At 52.9% G+C, this 17,376-nt stretch overlaps 1 protein-coding gene across 1 annotated transcript; it reads left to right on the forward strand.

Moving 5' to 3' along the window:
- Nucleotides 1–425: 425 nt before the first annotated feature.
- Nucleotides 426–3,631, forward strand: CCL19 (C-C motif chemokine ligand 19). The gene is made up of 4 exons (XM_074812870.1): nucleotides 426–548; nucleotides 1,668–1,791; nucleotides 2,121–2,217; nucleotides 2,749–3,631. The coding sequence occupies exons 1-4, from the start codon at nucleotides 491–493 to the stop codon at nucleotides 2,767–2,769; spliced, it is 300 nt and encodes a 99-aa protein (XP_074668971.1). The 5' UTR covers nucleotides 426–490; the 3' UTR covers nucleotides 2,770–3,631.
- Nucleotides 3,632–17,376: the final 13,745 nt, after the last annotated feature.

A 17,376-nucleotide genomic window follows, 5' to 3' on the forward strand; every position in this document is an offset into this window, starting at 1 on the left:
AGTTCTCCCCCCAGTACCTGTGGGTTGAGCCTATGCAATTTCTAATGAGAACAACTGAGAGATGTCTCAGAGGAGAGACTGGGAAATGTACAGGATTAAATCCTCCACATGCTTGCCCAGGGCTCAGGGGTGCTTTTGCAGGATGAAGGGATGCTGGAGATGCTTTGGCCCTGCCCAGCAGCCCCTGTGGTCCGGGTGCCGGCAGCAGAGAGGGCAAGAGGTTATTTGACTGGAACTACAGAGCATCTGGCTACAGGGAAAGCAGGCAGGATATTCGGGAAATGCTCAAAGATTAAAATTCAGCCTGTGGCAAGACTTGTTGTAACTTCCCACCCTTCTTCTCCAAAAGAAAGTGAAAGCCACAAGCTGGAAGGATAAATAGGCAGCAGGGAGCACCAGCAGCAGAGCACAGGGAAGCTGTTCAGGGCTCACCTCTACCACCCGGAGCACCGTCGCCTCCAGCCCATCCTCCGCCAGACTCATCAGCAAAATGCAGCGGCTGTATCTTCTCTGCCTTAGTCTCCTGGTGCTGGGACGTATCCTGGATGGTAAGAGGGAACCTCTCGGACTGCCTTTCTTGCAGAAGGGAGAGGATCCAGTTTCTTGCTCTCCTTTGCATGTCCATCAGACTTCTAGAGGGACTTATGACTGGGGCTCTGTTGCAGCCCTCCCGCGTACTCTTCTTGTAACCTGTCCCAGAGGGACCCTGTCCTGCCCAAAGTCCAAGCAGGAGCTTGCAGGGCACTGGGGCTGGAAAGCCGAGCTTGGGAAAGGCCATGGAGCAATCCTGCCTCCCAGTGCCCTAGACCAGCTTGTGCACACCGGGCTGGGTTCACCTTGGTCCCATTCTCCCCAGCACACCAGGGGAGCATCCCTGGCACTCTTTGGTGTGGGGCAGCCTGGCGACAAGTGGCAGGGCTGAGAGGGAAGGCATGTGTTAGGGCAGAGCCCATGTTTGAGGGGCTGCTGGTGTGGGACATGGGGTTTGCACAGGTCACAGCTGTCTGGGTGTGTGACACCAGGCCCTCTGCTCTGCTGTGGGGAGCTGGGAAGATCAGACACTTTGTGGTGTTGCACCACACCTTGCTGCCTGGGGTTACAGGCATCCCTAGGCACTGCCAGCCTTGATGGGCATTAACAGTGAATACAGCATTTGCTTGCAGGGTGACCAAGGTCCCCTACTCCGCAGTGAAGTGCAGAGAGCTGTGTCCCCCAGCTGTCACAGGACTGATTGGTATGGGGTGGGCTGGTGATGAGGTAGCTGCAAAACCTATGACTGCTTCATCAAATAAAGCTGAAGTCATTCTCAGCCCCTCAAGAATGGGTGTCTGTATTGCAGCGTTCTGAAGCCAGGTAAAGACCCTTGTCCTGCTTTGCTTGGTGCTGGCACTGGCCCTGGGGGTGCAGGAGGGACACAGGCATGCAGAAGGGTTGCCCTCTGCCATTTCGCTGTGTCTCATCTCCTTTGCTTTGTGTTGGAAGGAGGTAGAGGGCTCCTGGTGCTGGGGCGTGGGAGCAATAAGGCTCGTGCCTGTGTGTGCAGCCGGGGCGGTGTGTGAGGGCATCTCTGACGGGTGCCATCCTGCCCCTCCTCCGGGGAGGCTGGGTGAAAGTGCAGCCAACCCAGGGAGAGGATACTCAGCCTGACTGTTGTGTTCCTCCTCCAGTGCATGGTGGGAACAACGTCCTTGACTGCTGCCTGCGGACAAGCGAGATACCCATCCCGCGGCGGATAGTGCAGGATTACCGGCTCCAGTTGGTGCAGGATGGGTGCGACATCCCGGCTGCCGTGTAAGAGCCCTGGGGTCGTGATGGCTGAAGGACGAGAGCCAATTGATGGACTCTGCAGGGAGGCAGAGAAGGGTGGTGGAGGGATGTTGAGCTAGGTTTGGGGGCAAGGGGAGGGTTGTGGAAGAGACCCTGGAGATCAGAGGCTCCATCAGAGCAGGATCTGCTGGGAGGGGGAAAGTGGGGATAAAAGTCAGGGAAGAAAGCCATCTCAAGGTAGAGGTGGAGGAGGGCAGTAAAGGGAGGCAGTGGGTGAGAGCTTGAGCTGTGCTTGAGTATCCCCTGGATGTCCTACTCACCTCATCCTGTTTTTTTCCCCATGGACCTGGCAGGTTCATCACCACAAAGGGCAAACGTCTCTGTGCCCCTCTCCAAGCCCCGTGGGTGGTTCGCCTCCAAGAGAAGCTGGATGCCAGCTCTGCCAGGAAGGTAAGTTGTCCCTGTTCTCAGCTGGGAATAGGGGCAGCCCAGGGGTGGGTTTATCCACCACCAAACAGGCTTTTCGCAGTGTGACTGGGCTGCTGGGAAGAGCTGGGACATGCTCTACTGAGGGATGGGTACTTTGTTGCGGTCTCCATCCCTCCTCCTTCCAACTGGGATCAGTCTGGCTCCTTTGCAGTCCCTTTTCCACCCCAAATAAATGCAGTCTTGGGGCTGTTGCCCACTCAGGGCTACCCCGGGCTGAGCCTGATGGGTGCCACAGCAAATGACACTGGGAACAAACCCCTACCCACTTCTGCCCTGCAAGCTTGGAGCTTGCAACTTGTACATCTTCACTGGGAGGGCTTGCAATGAATTCAGTTGGTGCTTTTCAAGCCCTGTCAGGTCCCTGCTTCACTACCATAGTTTGGCCAGGGGAGGGCACCTCTTGGTGACCACCCTGACCTCGAGGAAGGGACTCTGAGGAGGCTCCTGTCCTGAGGATCACACTCATCAAAGATGTCTTTTTCATTTCCCCAGGCCAAAACGCAGGGCAAGTAAGCTCTGAAGAAGCTTGTGGCCTATCCCAGCACCCGGAGTGGGGCTGTCTCCCAGCTGTGAATCTGAAGCTAATGGAGCCAACATGCTTTCACCTCTAGCTGACCCTCCTGGGGACTCGTGCCAGTGCGTGGGGCTGGGCAGAGCCCTGCCTGCTCTCTCTTCTTCCCTCTGTCTCTACTGTGACCCAGCAACCTTTGTCAGGCTGAGCCAGGGGCTACCGGACCAGAGACCCTGCTGCCTTCACAGCCTGGAAGCTGGTTGATGGACTGTTCTGCAAGATGAGTTTAGAGGGTCTCAGCCTTCCCTTCAGCACAGCAGCTGTGACCTCCAGCACTACTCTGATCTTTTTGGTTTCCATCGTCAGCCCCAAGCCTGAGCCCTTCTATATCCCTGGAAAGGGCTGTCAGGATGGGACAGTGTGGGGATGGAGGGGAGGGATGGAGATGTTCCTCACTGGCCATGCACTGTGCTTCTCCCTCGCTGAGCACAGCCTAGAAGCCTTTGGGCAGAGCATGGCTGGTGCGGTTCCTCTCTCATGCCCTGACTTCCCTGCATTGTTTCCCCTCCTGGACTTCTTTCACAGGTAGAAATAGAGCCAGTAATGCGGTGGCGGCAGAGCAGGCAGCGATGTTGCCCTTGGCCCCTGCTCTCCTCAGGGACAGTGCCCCCCTTCTGGGTCCCCCATCCTATCACTGCATTCAAACCCTGTCCTGCCCGGGCAGGGATGTGTGAGCAGTGTTTGCACCACTCTCAGGTATTTGCTGCTAGATCTGTTCAATGCAACAATTACAGGTGTAAGTTGCTTCTTTTCTCTCTTTTTTATTGTGCTGTGATTTTGTTAAATAAAAAGAAATGCCAGTGAGTAGTTGCCCTGCCTCATGTTTGAGACCAAAGGGCAGTGTGGAGCATGGGGTGTGCAGCCAGTGCTGCTGCAGTTGCAAGGGGGCTGCACTGGGGTGCAAGGTGGGGGAAAGGGGCTTTCATAGAAGTGAAGGACATGTTCTACAGCAGCTGGGCTGCAAGTGTCTCCTGGGAGTTTCTTGGCACCATGGCAAGGCAGGCGCCCTGCTCTGCGCCGCTCAGCCAGGCTGCTGGAGTGGGTCCCCGGGGGGTTGTATTGCACCATCCAATCCAAAACACTTCAGTCCCACCAGCTCAGCTTCTGAGCTGGAGCACCCCAGCTCCCAGCTCCCAAAGGAGCATGGGCCATGGATGAAGAGCTGCGGGAAAGAAGCTTTGTCTTTGTGGTGAAGGGAAACTGAGGTACAGCGTGGCTGTTCAGTTCTGTTGATTGCCCTGGCAGTTTGGTGCTTGTTAGCAGCTGGGGTGCAGGTGAGGAGAAAGAGCTTTTGGGGAAATGGAAGCAGGTGAAGACACCTGATCCCGGGCACATCCATGGATAAGGCATGGAGGACAGCCCACAAGCTCCTGCCCCTCATCATGGATGAGCTGTGAGTCCCTGGTCATTTTCCTCCTGAGCCCTGGGTCTCCGGGGTCTGCGCACCGGGACTACAGTCTCGCTGCCCCAGAGTAACCTTATGTCTCCTTGGGAAGTACCCTTTTGCCCAGGCCATGTGAGGTTTGAAAAAAGCTTCTCTGTTCAGCTGAAACATGGGCTGAATGTGCATGAGTGGGATTTGCATGGCCAACAGCCAGGCACCATGCTCTGCTCCTGAAGTCCACAGTGCCAGCCAGCCAGCCTGGGCACCTGGGAGTGAGACGACCCAGGGACTGTTTCTGAAGGCAGGGATGATGTGACCACCAGCCCCTTCAGAGGATGCCATCCACAGTGATGCAGTAGCTGGGCTGTCCAAGTGAGGGGATGTCCAGGCACCTGATGGCTTTTGCTGAGACCTGTTGAATGCAAATGTAGCCGCGGTCCTTTTTCTCTTCAGGTCTGCTGGCTTCCTTGGTTGGTAGCCATTGGGTTTCTTTTTCAAGTGTTCCCCCCTCGGGGGTCTTCTTCCCTGGTATCTGTGCACACACAGTGCCCTGGGTGAGACTCGTGGCGTGACTTTCCCAGAGCACCAGCTTTGTCCCAGCTCATTAACTATAGTGACAGCCCCAGCAATACAATCCTGAGGAGAAGGAAGAAGAGAAGGAAGGCTGGTATGGGAAGAGAGGCCAAGACAAACAGCGTGAGTGGGAAAGGAGGATAACTGGTGCTTGCTTGGGCAGAAGCCTTCCTGCTGCTCACTCAGTGACCCGCGAGGGGCTGCGGCTGGGGAGGGGGAGGATGCTCTGTTTGGAGCTGCACCGGGGCTGAGCTGCTGCAGCTGGTGTGGGTCCCTGTGCAGGGCAGGGGCTGCTTAGTGTGGGGTCGATCAGGCTCATCCTTGGCTGGAGGCTACCCTGACGAGGAACACAGTCTCCTGGCCCAGTTCCTTGGGAAGCTGAGGGAGAAGGGGCTTGCACCAATCTCTTGGATGTTGGAAGTAGGTCTATTTCCATCAGAGTTTGAGGAATGGCTTGGCCAACCTGCCTGTAAAAGCGTGTCTGCAAAACTCATGGCTCCCATCTATTCTGGGAGCAGTAAACGCACCCTCCTCAGAGCAATGCAGCCATTCATCACATATCCCTGCCAGGTCTGTCTTCTGCGTCTCTCAAGGGGGTGGTGATCCAGGTCACAGCTCTGGCAGCAGGCTGCCCTTACTCCCCAGTGAAGTACAGGAGGAGATGCTGTCCTGGGCCAGGTATGTGGTCTTGACTCTCTGTCCCTCCTCCAGCCATGCAGCAGCTGTCCCTACTCCAGAACGTGACTCTTGGAAATCTGTCAAAAACTATCAGGGCTCAGCAATTCATAAACTACTGAGTGAGTTTTTTCTGATACAAAATGGCAATGATCTCTTTAGAAGGAAGCAGCCACTTTCCTTAAAGAAAGCAGCTAGTCACTGCCATGTCAGAAACCTTGAGTCCCAGCCAAGAACTAGTTTCGGTAAAAAATGTTCCAAGTCCTCCTGCTTCTCTCTCCCCAGCTGTGTTTTTCCTGCTCTGTGCCTACCCTCACTGCATCCTCAGGGACTGGTGGGTCAGGATCAGGATCTGTTGCAGTATGATGCAGATGTGCCCTCAGTAGGTCTGGGGCTATGTGCAGCAATCACTTTGTTGTGAGGTATTCTGGACCATCGGCTGAATCACCTGCAGTCCTTTTATCTATGCCTGGGACCTGTATTTCACATGTGGGATAATAAGACATTATAACCGAAAAGCTTTCCTAGGGAGCTGACAAAACAGCTGCTCTCTTGGTGACGGTGCACAATGCCGGGAAAGAAAGACAAGGCTGCATCTATGCAAGCAAAATAAGAATGTTTTGTGTTGTTCTCTGGTTGTCAGGTTTCACAGCTGGGATCATGAGAGCACTCCTCTCTCTCCAAGGCATGGTGAAAGCTGTCTTGGATGCTTCCCAGGCTGCATTCAAGGGACACAAGACACAGCAGGCACAGCTGCTGTGGTCTCAGGGTCTGACCTGGCATGGACATTCCCAGCCAGGAGGTAGGATTGAAGGTCCACAGCAAAAACACCCGTCTGCTTCTCTGCAGCAAGAGCAGGCACCAAAGGGAAATGCTATGCTGGTCTCAGCTGGTGCCATAATACCCCTTCCAGGGGCATTACTGGAACTGGTTTGTCCCTTGCCTCCAAAGAGATGGTGTGCAGGGTCTTTTTCTGTCACCAGCATCCCTTGTGTTGTACATGTTGCTCCTGTAGTGACTGGGGATGAACTGGCTGCACCTTCCCCACATGTACGCGCAGGCAAAGTAAGCAGCACTGTGGTGTCTAAAAACTGTTCCCTCTTCTGCAGCCCCCACACGGCCACTTCACGTCACTTCTTGGTGCAGAGTAGTCCATGGGCGCTGTGAATGTGCCCTAGGCATGTCTGCCACTACAAGAGCTGTTTTTCCCCTGTGCTGGTGGTCTCCTCTGCTTGGTGCTCAGGCAAGGGGCTGCTCTCCATGGGCAGAGCTCCCTCGGCACCTCGGACCCAGCTGGCAGGGGCTTAGGGACCTGCCTGGTTTTTTTTTACGAGATGGGACATGTGGCTGGCTAGGAAAGGTGGGAAGCCAGGTAAATAAAAGCCCCTTCTTGTCCCATTGCACTGTTTGCTCTTGCCTAAACAATAAAGTGTGTGGGTGATGGAGAGGATCCAGGCCTGGCATCATCCTCCTCGGGCCAGTGCTTACTCCCCTCTCATTCCCAGTATGTCATCACCGGTGCTGCTTGTCCAGACACGTTCTGCTGAGATGAGTCCTGTGGGAAGATGCCAGCATCCTTGGCCAGGCTGTGGGGCTCTGAGCAGGAGCTGGTGCCTTCCCTGCCAACCTCCTCCTGCAGCTGAGCTCTCCCTGGTGGTATCACCCAGCCTGCATCTCCATGATCTGGCTTCTTGGGTCTGATGCCCAGGACTGGAGCACGGGACCAGGGTGCTTTTCCTGGCCTGGGTCCCTAGAGTCAAACTGAGCCCAGAAGTTCTTTGATATGGGAATCCTTGTGTCCATGAAGGGCTCAACCCTGCGCTTTTACGAGTTGCAGGTACTACAGGTCATTGCATTGCAGGCTCAGCCATGAGTCAGGCGCACCCTTGCCCAGATCCCAGGGCTCAGAGCACCCTTTGAAAAGGGAGGGGTGACCCATCCTCTCTGCCCTCAGATGCACCCATCTTCTCTTTATGCACAGTAGCATTAAAACTGGAGATTAAAGAGAAAACCAGGAGGACAAGCAAATAGGAGACTTGTCCTGCTGCCAGAAGCCTCTGGAAAGTACCTTCCCCATTACCCATCCTGCTCAATGAACCAGTAGGCAGTGATGGGAGGCTTAGTGCAATTTCTGTGGCACTTCCCACTTGTCCCTTCTGTTTTCCTGCTTAGCTGTGCCTCTAAGTAAGGTTTTCTCTGCTTCCTGTGGTGTGCCCCCTGGCCAGGAGTCTGGGGGAGAACCTGCCCCTCCCTCTTTTCCCCAGTTGTTCTGCAACCACAGCAAAATGACACGGCTGCGTGGCAAAACAGAGCTGGGTCTGTAGAAAGTTGAGGTGAGGTGGCACCACCTGGCTCAGACTGCGGGGATGAGGCTTGGAGGGAACTAATGAAGATCTAGGAAATCCCTTAGCTCTGCTTGGGAGCAAATGGGAGGGACAACCATGGGGCAAGAACTGGGCCAGGACAGCACCAAAGAAGAGAATATTTTGGAGTTTCTCATGTATTTGGGAAATTGATGTGCAACCTGAGGTTGGCTGAGATGCTTTAAACCCATAAGCGTGAAAAACCTTTCCTTGTCTGGGGTGGAAAGGGAGAGCCAGAAGACTGCTAGCAGTAAGGCAGACTCAGAGGCTCTTCTTGTGATCCTTGTTTAGCTCTGTCAAGTGCAAACCTCTAACCCTGGGGTCTCCCTTTCCCTCTGTCTGCTTGGCCTTGTGCTGCCCAGTTTCTGCCCAGTTTCCTTGGACACTTCTGCCCCAGGGTTTACCCGGATGATGACTATTCTGTGCCTGTCCAGGGGGATTTAGCAGCTGTGTTGTGTCACTGCAGATGTGTCAGGTGTGGTACGGCTGCTTGTCTTGGGACGTTCACCCTCTGCAGCCTTTGGTCTGCCTCCTCCACAAACACATCTCATTCTTCTCCACTTTCCCACAGAAAACAAGATTTTCTTTCTTGCAGATGTTTTGGCTGGGAAAACCCCTCCTCTGCTGGGCTGTGCACTGACTGTCCCCATACTGCAAGCACACAACTGTGTTTACATGCATGTTCCTTAATCTTGTTTAAATTATCAAGCCATGACTTTCTACTGTCTCTGGGGGGAGGGTGCTCCAGAAAAGCAGCGTTTATTATCAGGAGTCTCGTGAGCTGCTGAGGTGGTCTTTGGTGAAGAAATCAAGTGCTTTCCTTAAAAAACCCTGCAACTTGTAGATTCCCACCTTTTATTTAGTCGATGTGGCTTTTGGAAAGGCACCAGTCAGCATTTTCAGTGATGGATGACAGCCACTGTATTTCAAGGAACAAAAGCAGAAGTGTCCCGGATATGCTACAGCTACAGATTCACTCTCTTCTCACAGTGTTTGGTTTCATTTCCCAGCTACTGCGCAATGCTCCAGCATCCTCCTCGGCTCCTGCCAAGGCCAGCTACCCCAGGGAATTCCCGGTGTCAGAGCCTGCAGAGCTGTGTGTTTCATTGCCTGCCTGGGGCGAAAGAAGGGCTGAAGTGTGCTGGGTTGATCCCTGTTGTTTCCGAAGGCTATGTGCATGCTGTGCAATGGCTCTTTGCTGAGTGTGTGGGATTCCGTTGGCTTGGGCAGGGCAGCATGTCCTGGAGATCCTGGTACTCATCTCTGCCCTTCTAACTTAGGGCAGAGAGGGTCTGTCCTGTTTGTTTTGCATTGCCCCATATCTCGGCACAGACACTAGAAGCAGTAGGTATTTTGGAGCACGACAGGGGATGGTAGGAGGGAAGCTCTTTTTACCTTGGCCTGGTTTCAAGCTAAAATGCTCACTAGCCCTTCTGCTAGCAAATCCAATGCAGGTGGCTTGTTGCAAAAATTAGCATCTCCTGGCATGCTCGTATGCTGTAGAACCGGTGTTTAAAACTCTGTTACTGCAGACTAAAGCAAAAAATCACCACAAAGAGTCATTTGTGAGTCAGCCTCATACCAAAAGATGCTCAGATCTCCAGACCAGCTTGCCAGCTGGTGCAGTGGCAATGGGAGGAACGGGGCTGCATTGGGATGAGGACAAGGGGGTACATGTCCTGCAAGTTGCTGCCACTGCCTCCAGACACTGTCCCCTTCCCTTCTGGCAGGGACAAGCATTTTAATTTATCTCCGAGCTTTGTTCAGTGAGGATTTGGACATCATTCATGAGTGATCCCGTAGTACAGGAGTTAAGTTAGTCTTGGCGGGAGATGTGGTCCTGGGTGGGACAACTGAGCTCTGAAAAACCATGCACCCACTTGGGAGGATTGTGGAGGACAGCAGTGAGTTTGGTCAGAGGTCTGGATGACCTGGCCTCCAAGCACAGACTGAAGGAGCTTGGGTTTACCCTGCTTCCAGTAATGGATAAGATGGATACCAAGTACACAAAGTGATACTGCAAAGAGAAAGTGAAAAAAGTACTCTTTGAGTTTATTTCAGATAGGTCAAGAAACCACAGGGGTCCCTGGGGTCAGACTTTAGGGGGAAATTCCATTTAGCAGGAAGAGGCAGTGAAGAAATGCTACATCTCCACTGCTGGTAACTTTTATGGTTAGACCAGTGCCTGTCAGAAAGCTCTAAGTAGTGCTGGCCCTGGCTCAGCACAGGATGCATTAGGTGACCTGGGAAAGTTCTTCCTAATCCTTTTTTTCCTGTTATTCTGGCCTACTAGGTTCCTAGTGGGTGAGGTTGGCTTCCTCTGCCTTAAGATATTCCTCTGAGGGCTGCATGAAGTCACAGGGACCATGACCTTGGGAATCTCTCTAGAAGGTGGAGGTGGGAGGATGGAGTCACACTCTGAGCTCCCCACTCATTTGTTGGGTGCTTGATGTCAGACTGCCCATGGCCACAAGAAACACTTGTCTCTGGGTGAAAATCCAGGAACTGACCTAGTGCCCATGTGATGAAGGTGCCTTAGGATCATGGGGAGAGCTGGGCAAGCTGGACTGAAGGAAGCAGATCTTGTGTGGCATCCACGAGCCCCCTTTGAAGTGAAGCAGGCTGTGCAGATGCTAATAGCAGAGTGTGAGGTATTGGTGGTGAAAAAGAACATCCTTTCTGTCACCATCCGGGCTACATGCTAGTGTGCTCCTGGCAAGGGCCTTGGAAGCCTTGGCTCTGTTTCACCAGCATAATTTGAGTTTGGGTTTGAGAAAAAAAAAAAGCAACCCAAAGAGAGAAAAGAGCTCTTCAGGGTGAACGTGAAGCCTGAGTTTAACATCAAATGCCTTTCAAAAGCAGCTGTGGAGCCTTGCTCCGAGATAAATAAAGGCTGGTTTGAGGCTGGAGAGCTAGCTGGCAGGACACACTGTTCCCATCTTGCCAAATGCTTCCCGGGCCACCTGTCCTTGCAGGACTGGGTTCCCTGCAGAGCTGCCATGGTGCTGCACACTCTGGTGGAGGGGCTGGGTGTATTGCCAGGGTCCTGATGCTCAGTCCGGGCTTGGAGCAAGGGCAGGGCTCAGGGTGTCATAGGAAGGGGGAAGCCCTCGAGGGGTCTTTTCTCCCTCTGGAGAGCTCATAGATCTGGAGACCTTCCCACCTGGTGGTTTATCTTCACCCCTGTGAGGTTTTGAGGATTTTTGAGTTGGAGGCAGATGTGAGAGTTTGGCTGGCAGGAGATGTGCACTGCCTAGCCCCCTGAGTAGTACCAAGTGGAGGCTATGGTTTTGGGTTAGTGCAAGGTCTGATGCATCTAAGTTGAGGGAGTGTTAACCAAAGCAGGCCCTAAAGTGTCTGTGCTCAGTGCTTTAATAGAATGAGAAAGGGTTCAAGCAGAAAACATCTGGAACAAGATCAGATGCCAGACACGCTCCTAAACAAAGGAGATACATGGTCTTGGAGAAGAAAACAGACATGTAAATGGAGACAACAGGTTGGGTTTCTCTGGATCTCATTTGTCTTCCTTGTGCTGCAACTGTCTAAAGTCAATGCTGGGGGACTGTGGTGTGCCAGAACATGCCGGGGTCATTCATCATGGGCTGTGCTGGCAGTTGGGACAAGGCCGTGACGAGCAGGAGCTTCCAGGGGCTCTGTCTCATTTGCATCATCAGTTTTGAGGCTGCAGCCTTTCCTGTACTGCATGCAGGCAGATGTGAGGAGAGAACAACTTCTTTCAGCAGGGCATTAACCCCTCCAAATGTGACTCTGCGGTGCTTTTCTACAAGGGCTCTGGCTGGGCTTCAGGAAGGTCATCGCTCTCTCTGCTCCCAGAAACCCTTCAGCTAAGTCCGGGAAGGGATTCCTCCTGGTCTGGATCTCGCCTCTTGTAGGGTATTTCTGGCTGCACTCACACAAGCCTCTGGGTCAGTACTTTCCAGTCTGCTCAGTCCCAGTCTGCTCAGAATTACTTCTCTCCTCTAAAAGCTGCTCTCCTTTTCTGGACAGGGTGTGTGAAGTTGGAGGGCAGGTAGTTCTGCAATGATTTCATATGGATCTGCTACAAAGGGCTTCCTCCAAAAGCCAGGAAACTGAGTCTGGGAAGAGCTCTGGTGTGAAGAGAGTGTGCAGCTCTGTGCCACACTTGTGTGGGCCATCAGGGACAGCATGGGCAAAGAGTTGAATGTAGAAATTCCCAAGTGAGCCTTTTTCTCAGCTGCTTGCAAAGGGAGCTGGAGGAAGCCACAGTGGCTGGGCCTTTGGGGGCTTCCCCATGGAGTAGAGGGGTCTGTGCTTCTCCAAAGGCAACATCTTCCTTCCCAGACTTCCTGTGGAATACTTCTGTCCAAGGATTTCCAGGCAGAGTATGACCAGGGCCAGGAAAAAGCCATCAAAGAGTCTACAGAGGCAGAGATGCCAAGAGTGCAAAGGCAGCACAAAGCAGGGGAGCTGGGGAAGTCGCTGAAGCAAATAAGATGTACCAGGCTGGTATTCCTACCAGGGCACAGCAGCAAAGAGTGGAAAGTCCCTGGCTGGCTCTTCTGTGTCTGATAAGGCAGGCTGGCTCCATGCCCTGCCAAGGAAGGACTTACTTGCGGATCCTTTTTTACAGGAAACAGAGGAGAGTCATCAGGATAGCAGTCAGAAGAAGGATGGGAAAAGAAAAGGCAGCCAGATCCTTCCTTCGGGCAGCTCCAAGCACAGCCATGGTGTTAGCTGGGCCCCTACACAGCATGCGGAAGCTCTCGGAAGGTCCTGGGCAGCAGGTCCAGGACTTCTTATCTGCAGGCTGGGAGTATAACATTGAATCCTGCTAAGCTCCTGAGCTCCCCTCTCCTAATGCTACCATGGTCCCCTTAGAAGTGCACTCCCCACTGTACCTAGAAACCCTGAAAGTCTTTTAAAGCCTCCTCGTGCTTCACGGAGGCTGGCTGAGGAACCCCCTTCAATTTTGGTTAGAAACATCCTCCTCGCACCTCCTCTGCTGTGCTTCCAGGGTGAACCTAGCTGCTGCTGTACTAATGCTGTCTGCAGGCCTAACATGAACTGTGTCCATCCCTGAAATGATCAGGTTGCAAGTTTAAAGCAAACAGGATTGCCCTTTTCACACCTTCTGTAGGTAAGTGATGGAAACCTGCAGTGCAGGGTGCTGGAGAGGCACAGCCAGGGGTTGGACAAACCCATCACGGGTGGGTGCACGTGGGTCCCACACAAGCTCCACCTGGGGAAACTCCTGCACTAGTGACTTCTGAGTGCTGGGAGAGGGGGACAGGGAAGGATGACTATCATTTACTCTGCTTCTTGTGCTTTTCCTTATGTATTTAGTAGTGGTCTCAGCTGGAGAGAAAGCCAGAGTGATACAGCCTCTGTCCTGACTCAGCACTGCTGTTCTTGGACTGTCTCCTCTGCCCTTTGCACTGCTAAATTTCACCTGGTATCTATTACATTCACTTACTCTTGTAATATATATTGCCACTGCTCTGAATCATCCGAGAGCATCATTAACCTGCTCCCACTTTTGTGTTGATGTCCTGTGACCAGCCCCACAAGATCCTGGGGCAGCTTGCTGATGGACCGAGCCCCATAGTTGCTGTTCTTTCCAAACGCCCTGTTAGCTGCAGCCACCCCTCACCCCCCAGCAAGGCTGGGATGAGGGGTTCCAGCAGAGGCTCCTCCCTGCCCTTCATCCCCAGGAGGTCTTTGCCTACCCGGTGGTTCTCACATCCTGAGGAAGCAGCTGCTGACAGAGGAGCAGTGAGCACAGTCTGGGAGGGAGTCTGCCGGTCCTTTGACCTCCTGTCCCGCGGGAACAAGAACTCTCCTGGCTCTCTGCCTTGCCCTAGCAATGCTTAACCAAATGTCCCTGCCTCCCTGAAAAATCCCGGCCAGTAGAAAAAGGCAGTCACCCGCCGGGAAGGAGAAGGAAGGCACTGCTGAACCTTTCCTTGTTATTGTTCGGACAGGCAAAGTCCAAGGCTAGCTATCTATCACAATGAGCTGTTACCAGCCATATGTGTGTGCCAGCACATCCCAGAGACCCACAGGAACTGTCAGCAAGGAAAAGCAAGCTGGAGAGGACCCAGAGGGGTCCAGGGCTCAGGACACCATGCATGAGGTTGGGCAGCCTTTTTTTGTGCTCCCTATGATGTTCTCCACTCACTGCGACAGTTAGGTCCTGGCTGCCCAGGGAGGTTGGTTGCTGAAAGGTCTGGTACAACGTTTGTGAGCAGCCTGGACCACATCCAGTGCTGACTGTGGAGCTGAAAACTGCTGATAGGTCACTCCAACAAAAGAGTATTTTGTGGTTTGGTTGTTATTTATGTTTGTTGGGGTTTTTGTGGATTTTTTTTTTTTAATTTAAAAAAAGAGTGACTTCTGACAACAGGGATGCTTGGGGTAAACATGGCAAGCCTCAGAGATTGACACAAAGTTGGGTGTTGCTCTGAGACAGGCTTGTCCTCCATCTAAATCTCTTGCAGCAGCTGATGCTGCATCCCAAACACCACTTCTGGAGGGGAAAGAGGGTTTGTGGTCATCTTGTGAAAAGACACCCCTTGTCACCAGTTCTAGCCCCAGCAGAACAGATAGGCACCTGCCTGTGTCAGAGAGTTTATCAGGCAGACATGACTGCAGCTCTGAGCCCAGGGAGCACCTGGGTTCTGGGGGAATGACCCTGCAGAACTTTGGGTCAGAAGGGGTCATCCTTCTGCTGTGGTCCTGCCATGGTCTGTGTGTGTCGCTCGCTGTCCCTCCCTTCCCTGTGTAATGGAGTGACAGATCAGCTCCTCCACTCATTGCCTGCCTGGTCTATTTAGATGAGATTGTCAAGTCTTCAGGGTCCAGTGTAGGTCTGACATCACCCCTAAAAGAGTCACGATTCCTACATGGCTTGGGCAGGCGCACGTGGCTGGCATGTCCCTGCAGTCTGAGTGCTGATGCTCCTTGCAGTGTTCAGGAAACCCAAGCCATGGTGCTGAGTGCTGGCACTAACCATGGCAAATGTTTCAGCACTCTCTTTCTCCCTCTAGTGTCCTAAAATCCCAGGAGAAGACTGCCACAATTCTCCAGGCCAGGGGAGCCCTGCTTTGGTCACGTAATGCTTGTCTTTGCTGGAGACACTATTCCAAGGACTCTGTGATGTGCTGGGATGGATCCACAAGCCTTGCTCCCCGCAGCTGCCTTCTCACACAAACACAGAGCAAGAAGAAAGCATCTCCCAAACCTCCATCAGCACCAGTAGCGCTTGCAGGGAGGCAGAGGGAGCTGAGCATGGGAGACCTCCACATGTGCCCTGCTGCTCATGGTAAAAGAGCTTGCTCAGCACACAGCGAGCATGGGAGGAGGCCAAAATCTCCATCCTGGTGGGTCTCTGCTACTCTTTTTTAACCTCCCATGCTGGTAGATGTAAGCCTGCATCAGTTCGGAGCTGACATCACATCAGTGCTCCAGACACATTCCCTAGTGCCATTCCCTGGGTTTGTCCCTGCTGACACCCTGAAAATACACCTCACCCTCCTAGCATGCCTGGCCAGCTGTCACTAGGTTGTACATGGCTCATGCCATGGAGAACACTGAAAACCACCTGATTTACAGCCAGGGATGGGGCAGGGCTAGTCTGCAGCACGTGTATGCCAGTGAATACTTCCCAGATAATCAAGGATGTTTTCCAGTGAGCTGCAAGCCACACACAGCTGATGTCTCACACCGGCACCGTTTACCTCCACAGTGAAATAAGCTGCTGATTATGCAGCAGTAGATTAAAGGGCTTTTAATATCTTTATTGGGTACAAGATACACTAACTCAGCCTGGTAACTGTCTTCAAGGGAAAAAAAAGTGGATGTAAATCTAAATGATCAAGGGAGAACTCAGCGCTTTATGCCCCTTTTTACAATCTGCTCAGGTTTGCAGATTACGCAGTTCTGGGTGCATTTGCGTAAATATTCACAGTGATAAAATGAAGGTTCATATCCTTGAAGGGACACTTGCAACCCCCATATCTCAGTCTTGCCCTCTCTCTTCTTGCATTGCTGATGCTAATTTGTCCTTTGCTGCTGATGGATTGCGTGGCTGGAGAGGTACTTTGTCACTCTGCGTTCTGCCTCCTGGCATGAGCAGCGAGCAGAGGGGCAATGGGGGTTGCATCGTCTCCTTATTGCTCTCAGCAAATCTGAGGAGCACAGGAATGATGTGTGCCATCGGAAGTCCAGATCCTAGAGACACCAAGAGGCTGGGCTTCCCTTGGTGTGACAGGAGCGAAACACAATGGCTCTCTGGGCAGCATCCCCTCCTTGCACCTCGTGGGGTTTCTGCTGCTGCCCATCATCCCAACACCCAGCCTCCTTGTCTGCAATTGTCTTTTTTGGCCTTTCTTACTTTTTAGGTCCCATCTGTGCTCTGAGTAGGGGTATGGGGATGATTATACTAGGGGAATCACAGTAGCGGTTGCCATGGGCTGTGCTGGAGCCTGTGCAAAGGGAACTTGCACTTCCCTTTGCAGCCAGTGCCCCAGAGAAGATGGCAGATCCTTTCTGCTTTTTTTCTTTGAAGTGGCTGCCTTCACGAGGAAATGAAAGCATGAACCTTCAGGCACCGGTACCCTTCCTCTGGGCTTCAGAAGGCAGTCAGCAATTAAGTCTCTTACGGGTTTTCAGCCTGCAGAGCAGAGAGCACTATAGAGGTGAAGCATGTCTGCAGATCACCTGTCAGGTCTTCACCACAGATCCTCAGGCCATAGCTTAGGAACTGCTGCATTTAAAGGATCATGATGCAAAAGGGTGGAAAACAAGATTATTGACTGCAGAACTTGGCCCTGGAGCAGAGCCAATGTGCTTATGCAAGAGGAATAAGCAAACACAGCTAAAACCCCACAGGAAGCAGAGCCCGCTAACCCACTGCAGGACCTGAGCCTCCAACAATGTCAACTCCTTCATTCTTTCCTTCACTCTGTCACTGCTGGGTTCCCTTCTTGTCAGGCAGCAGCAGGCTGCCATCCCGGTACTGGTGGCACACAGATTGTACTGCATTTCCTTCCATTTATCCTTCAAATGGGCCCCTTAACTCAGCAGATATCTTTAGCCATGCAACAGGCTGGAGTCTGAACTTCTTGACAGGTCCAGTGCCCCCTGAAGACATAGCAGTGCCCACCACAGGGCATCAGGGCTGTGTGGGTGACAGTAACTGAAGTAAATGTCCCCTTGTGATGGAGCACCCTCAGCATCCTGGTAAGTTTTGGCCCAGGTCAATTAGCCTGGGCAGTTGATCCCAGGCTCGGGCATCATTCCCCACAGCCAATTTGGGTGCAGCCAAGGAGGGTGAAGAGAGTTTAATAGGGTGGAGGCTGGCTGTCACATGCCCGTTGTCCCAGGGCCAGAAAGCAGTCCCCAGCAGAGCTGATTTCCTAGCTGAGGTGCAGCTGAAGGGTCCCTGCTCTTTTCTGTGCAGTCCTGGGTATTTGTTTCTGCATGACGTTTGCTGGGGCTTTCTGTGTGTCATGGTTTACGGTTAGACTCGATGATCTTAAAGGTCTTTTCCAACATAAATGGTTCTATGATTG

Source organism: Strix aluco, chromosome Z, assembly GCF_031877795.1.
Source record: "Strix aluco isolate bStrAlu1 chromosome Z, bStrAlu1.hap1, whole genome shotgun sequence".
Taxonomy (NCBI): Eukaryota; Metazoa; Chordata; class Aves; order Strigiformes; family Strigidae; genus Strix; species Strix aluco.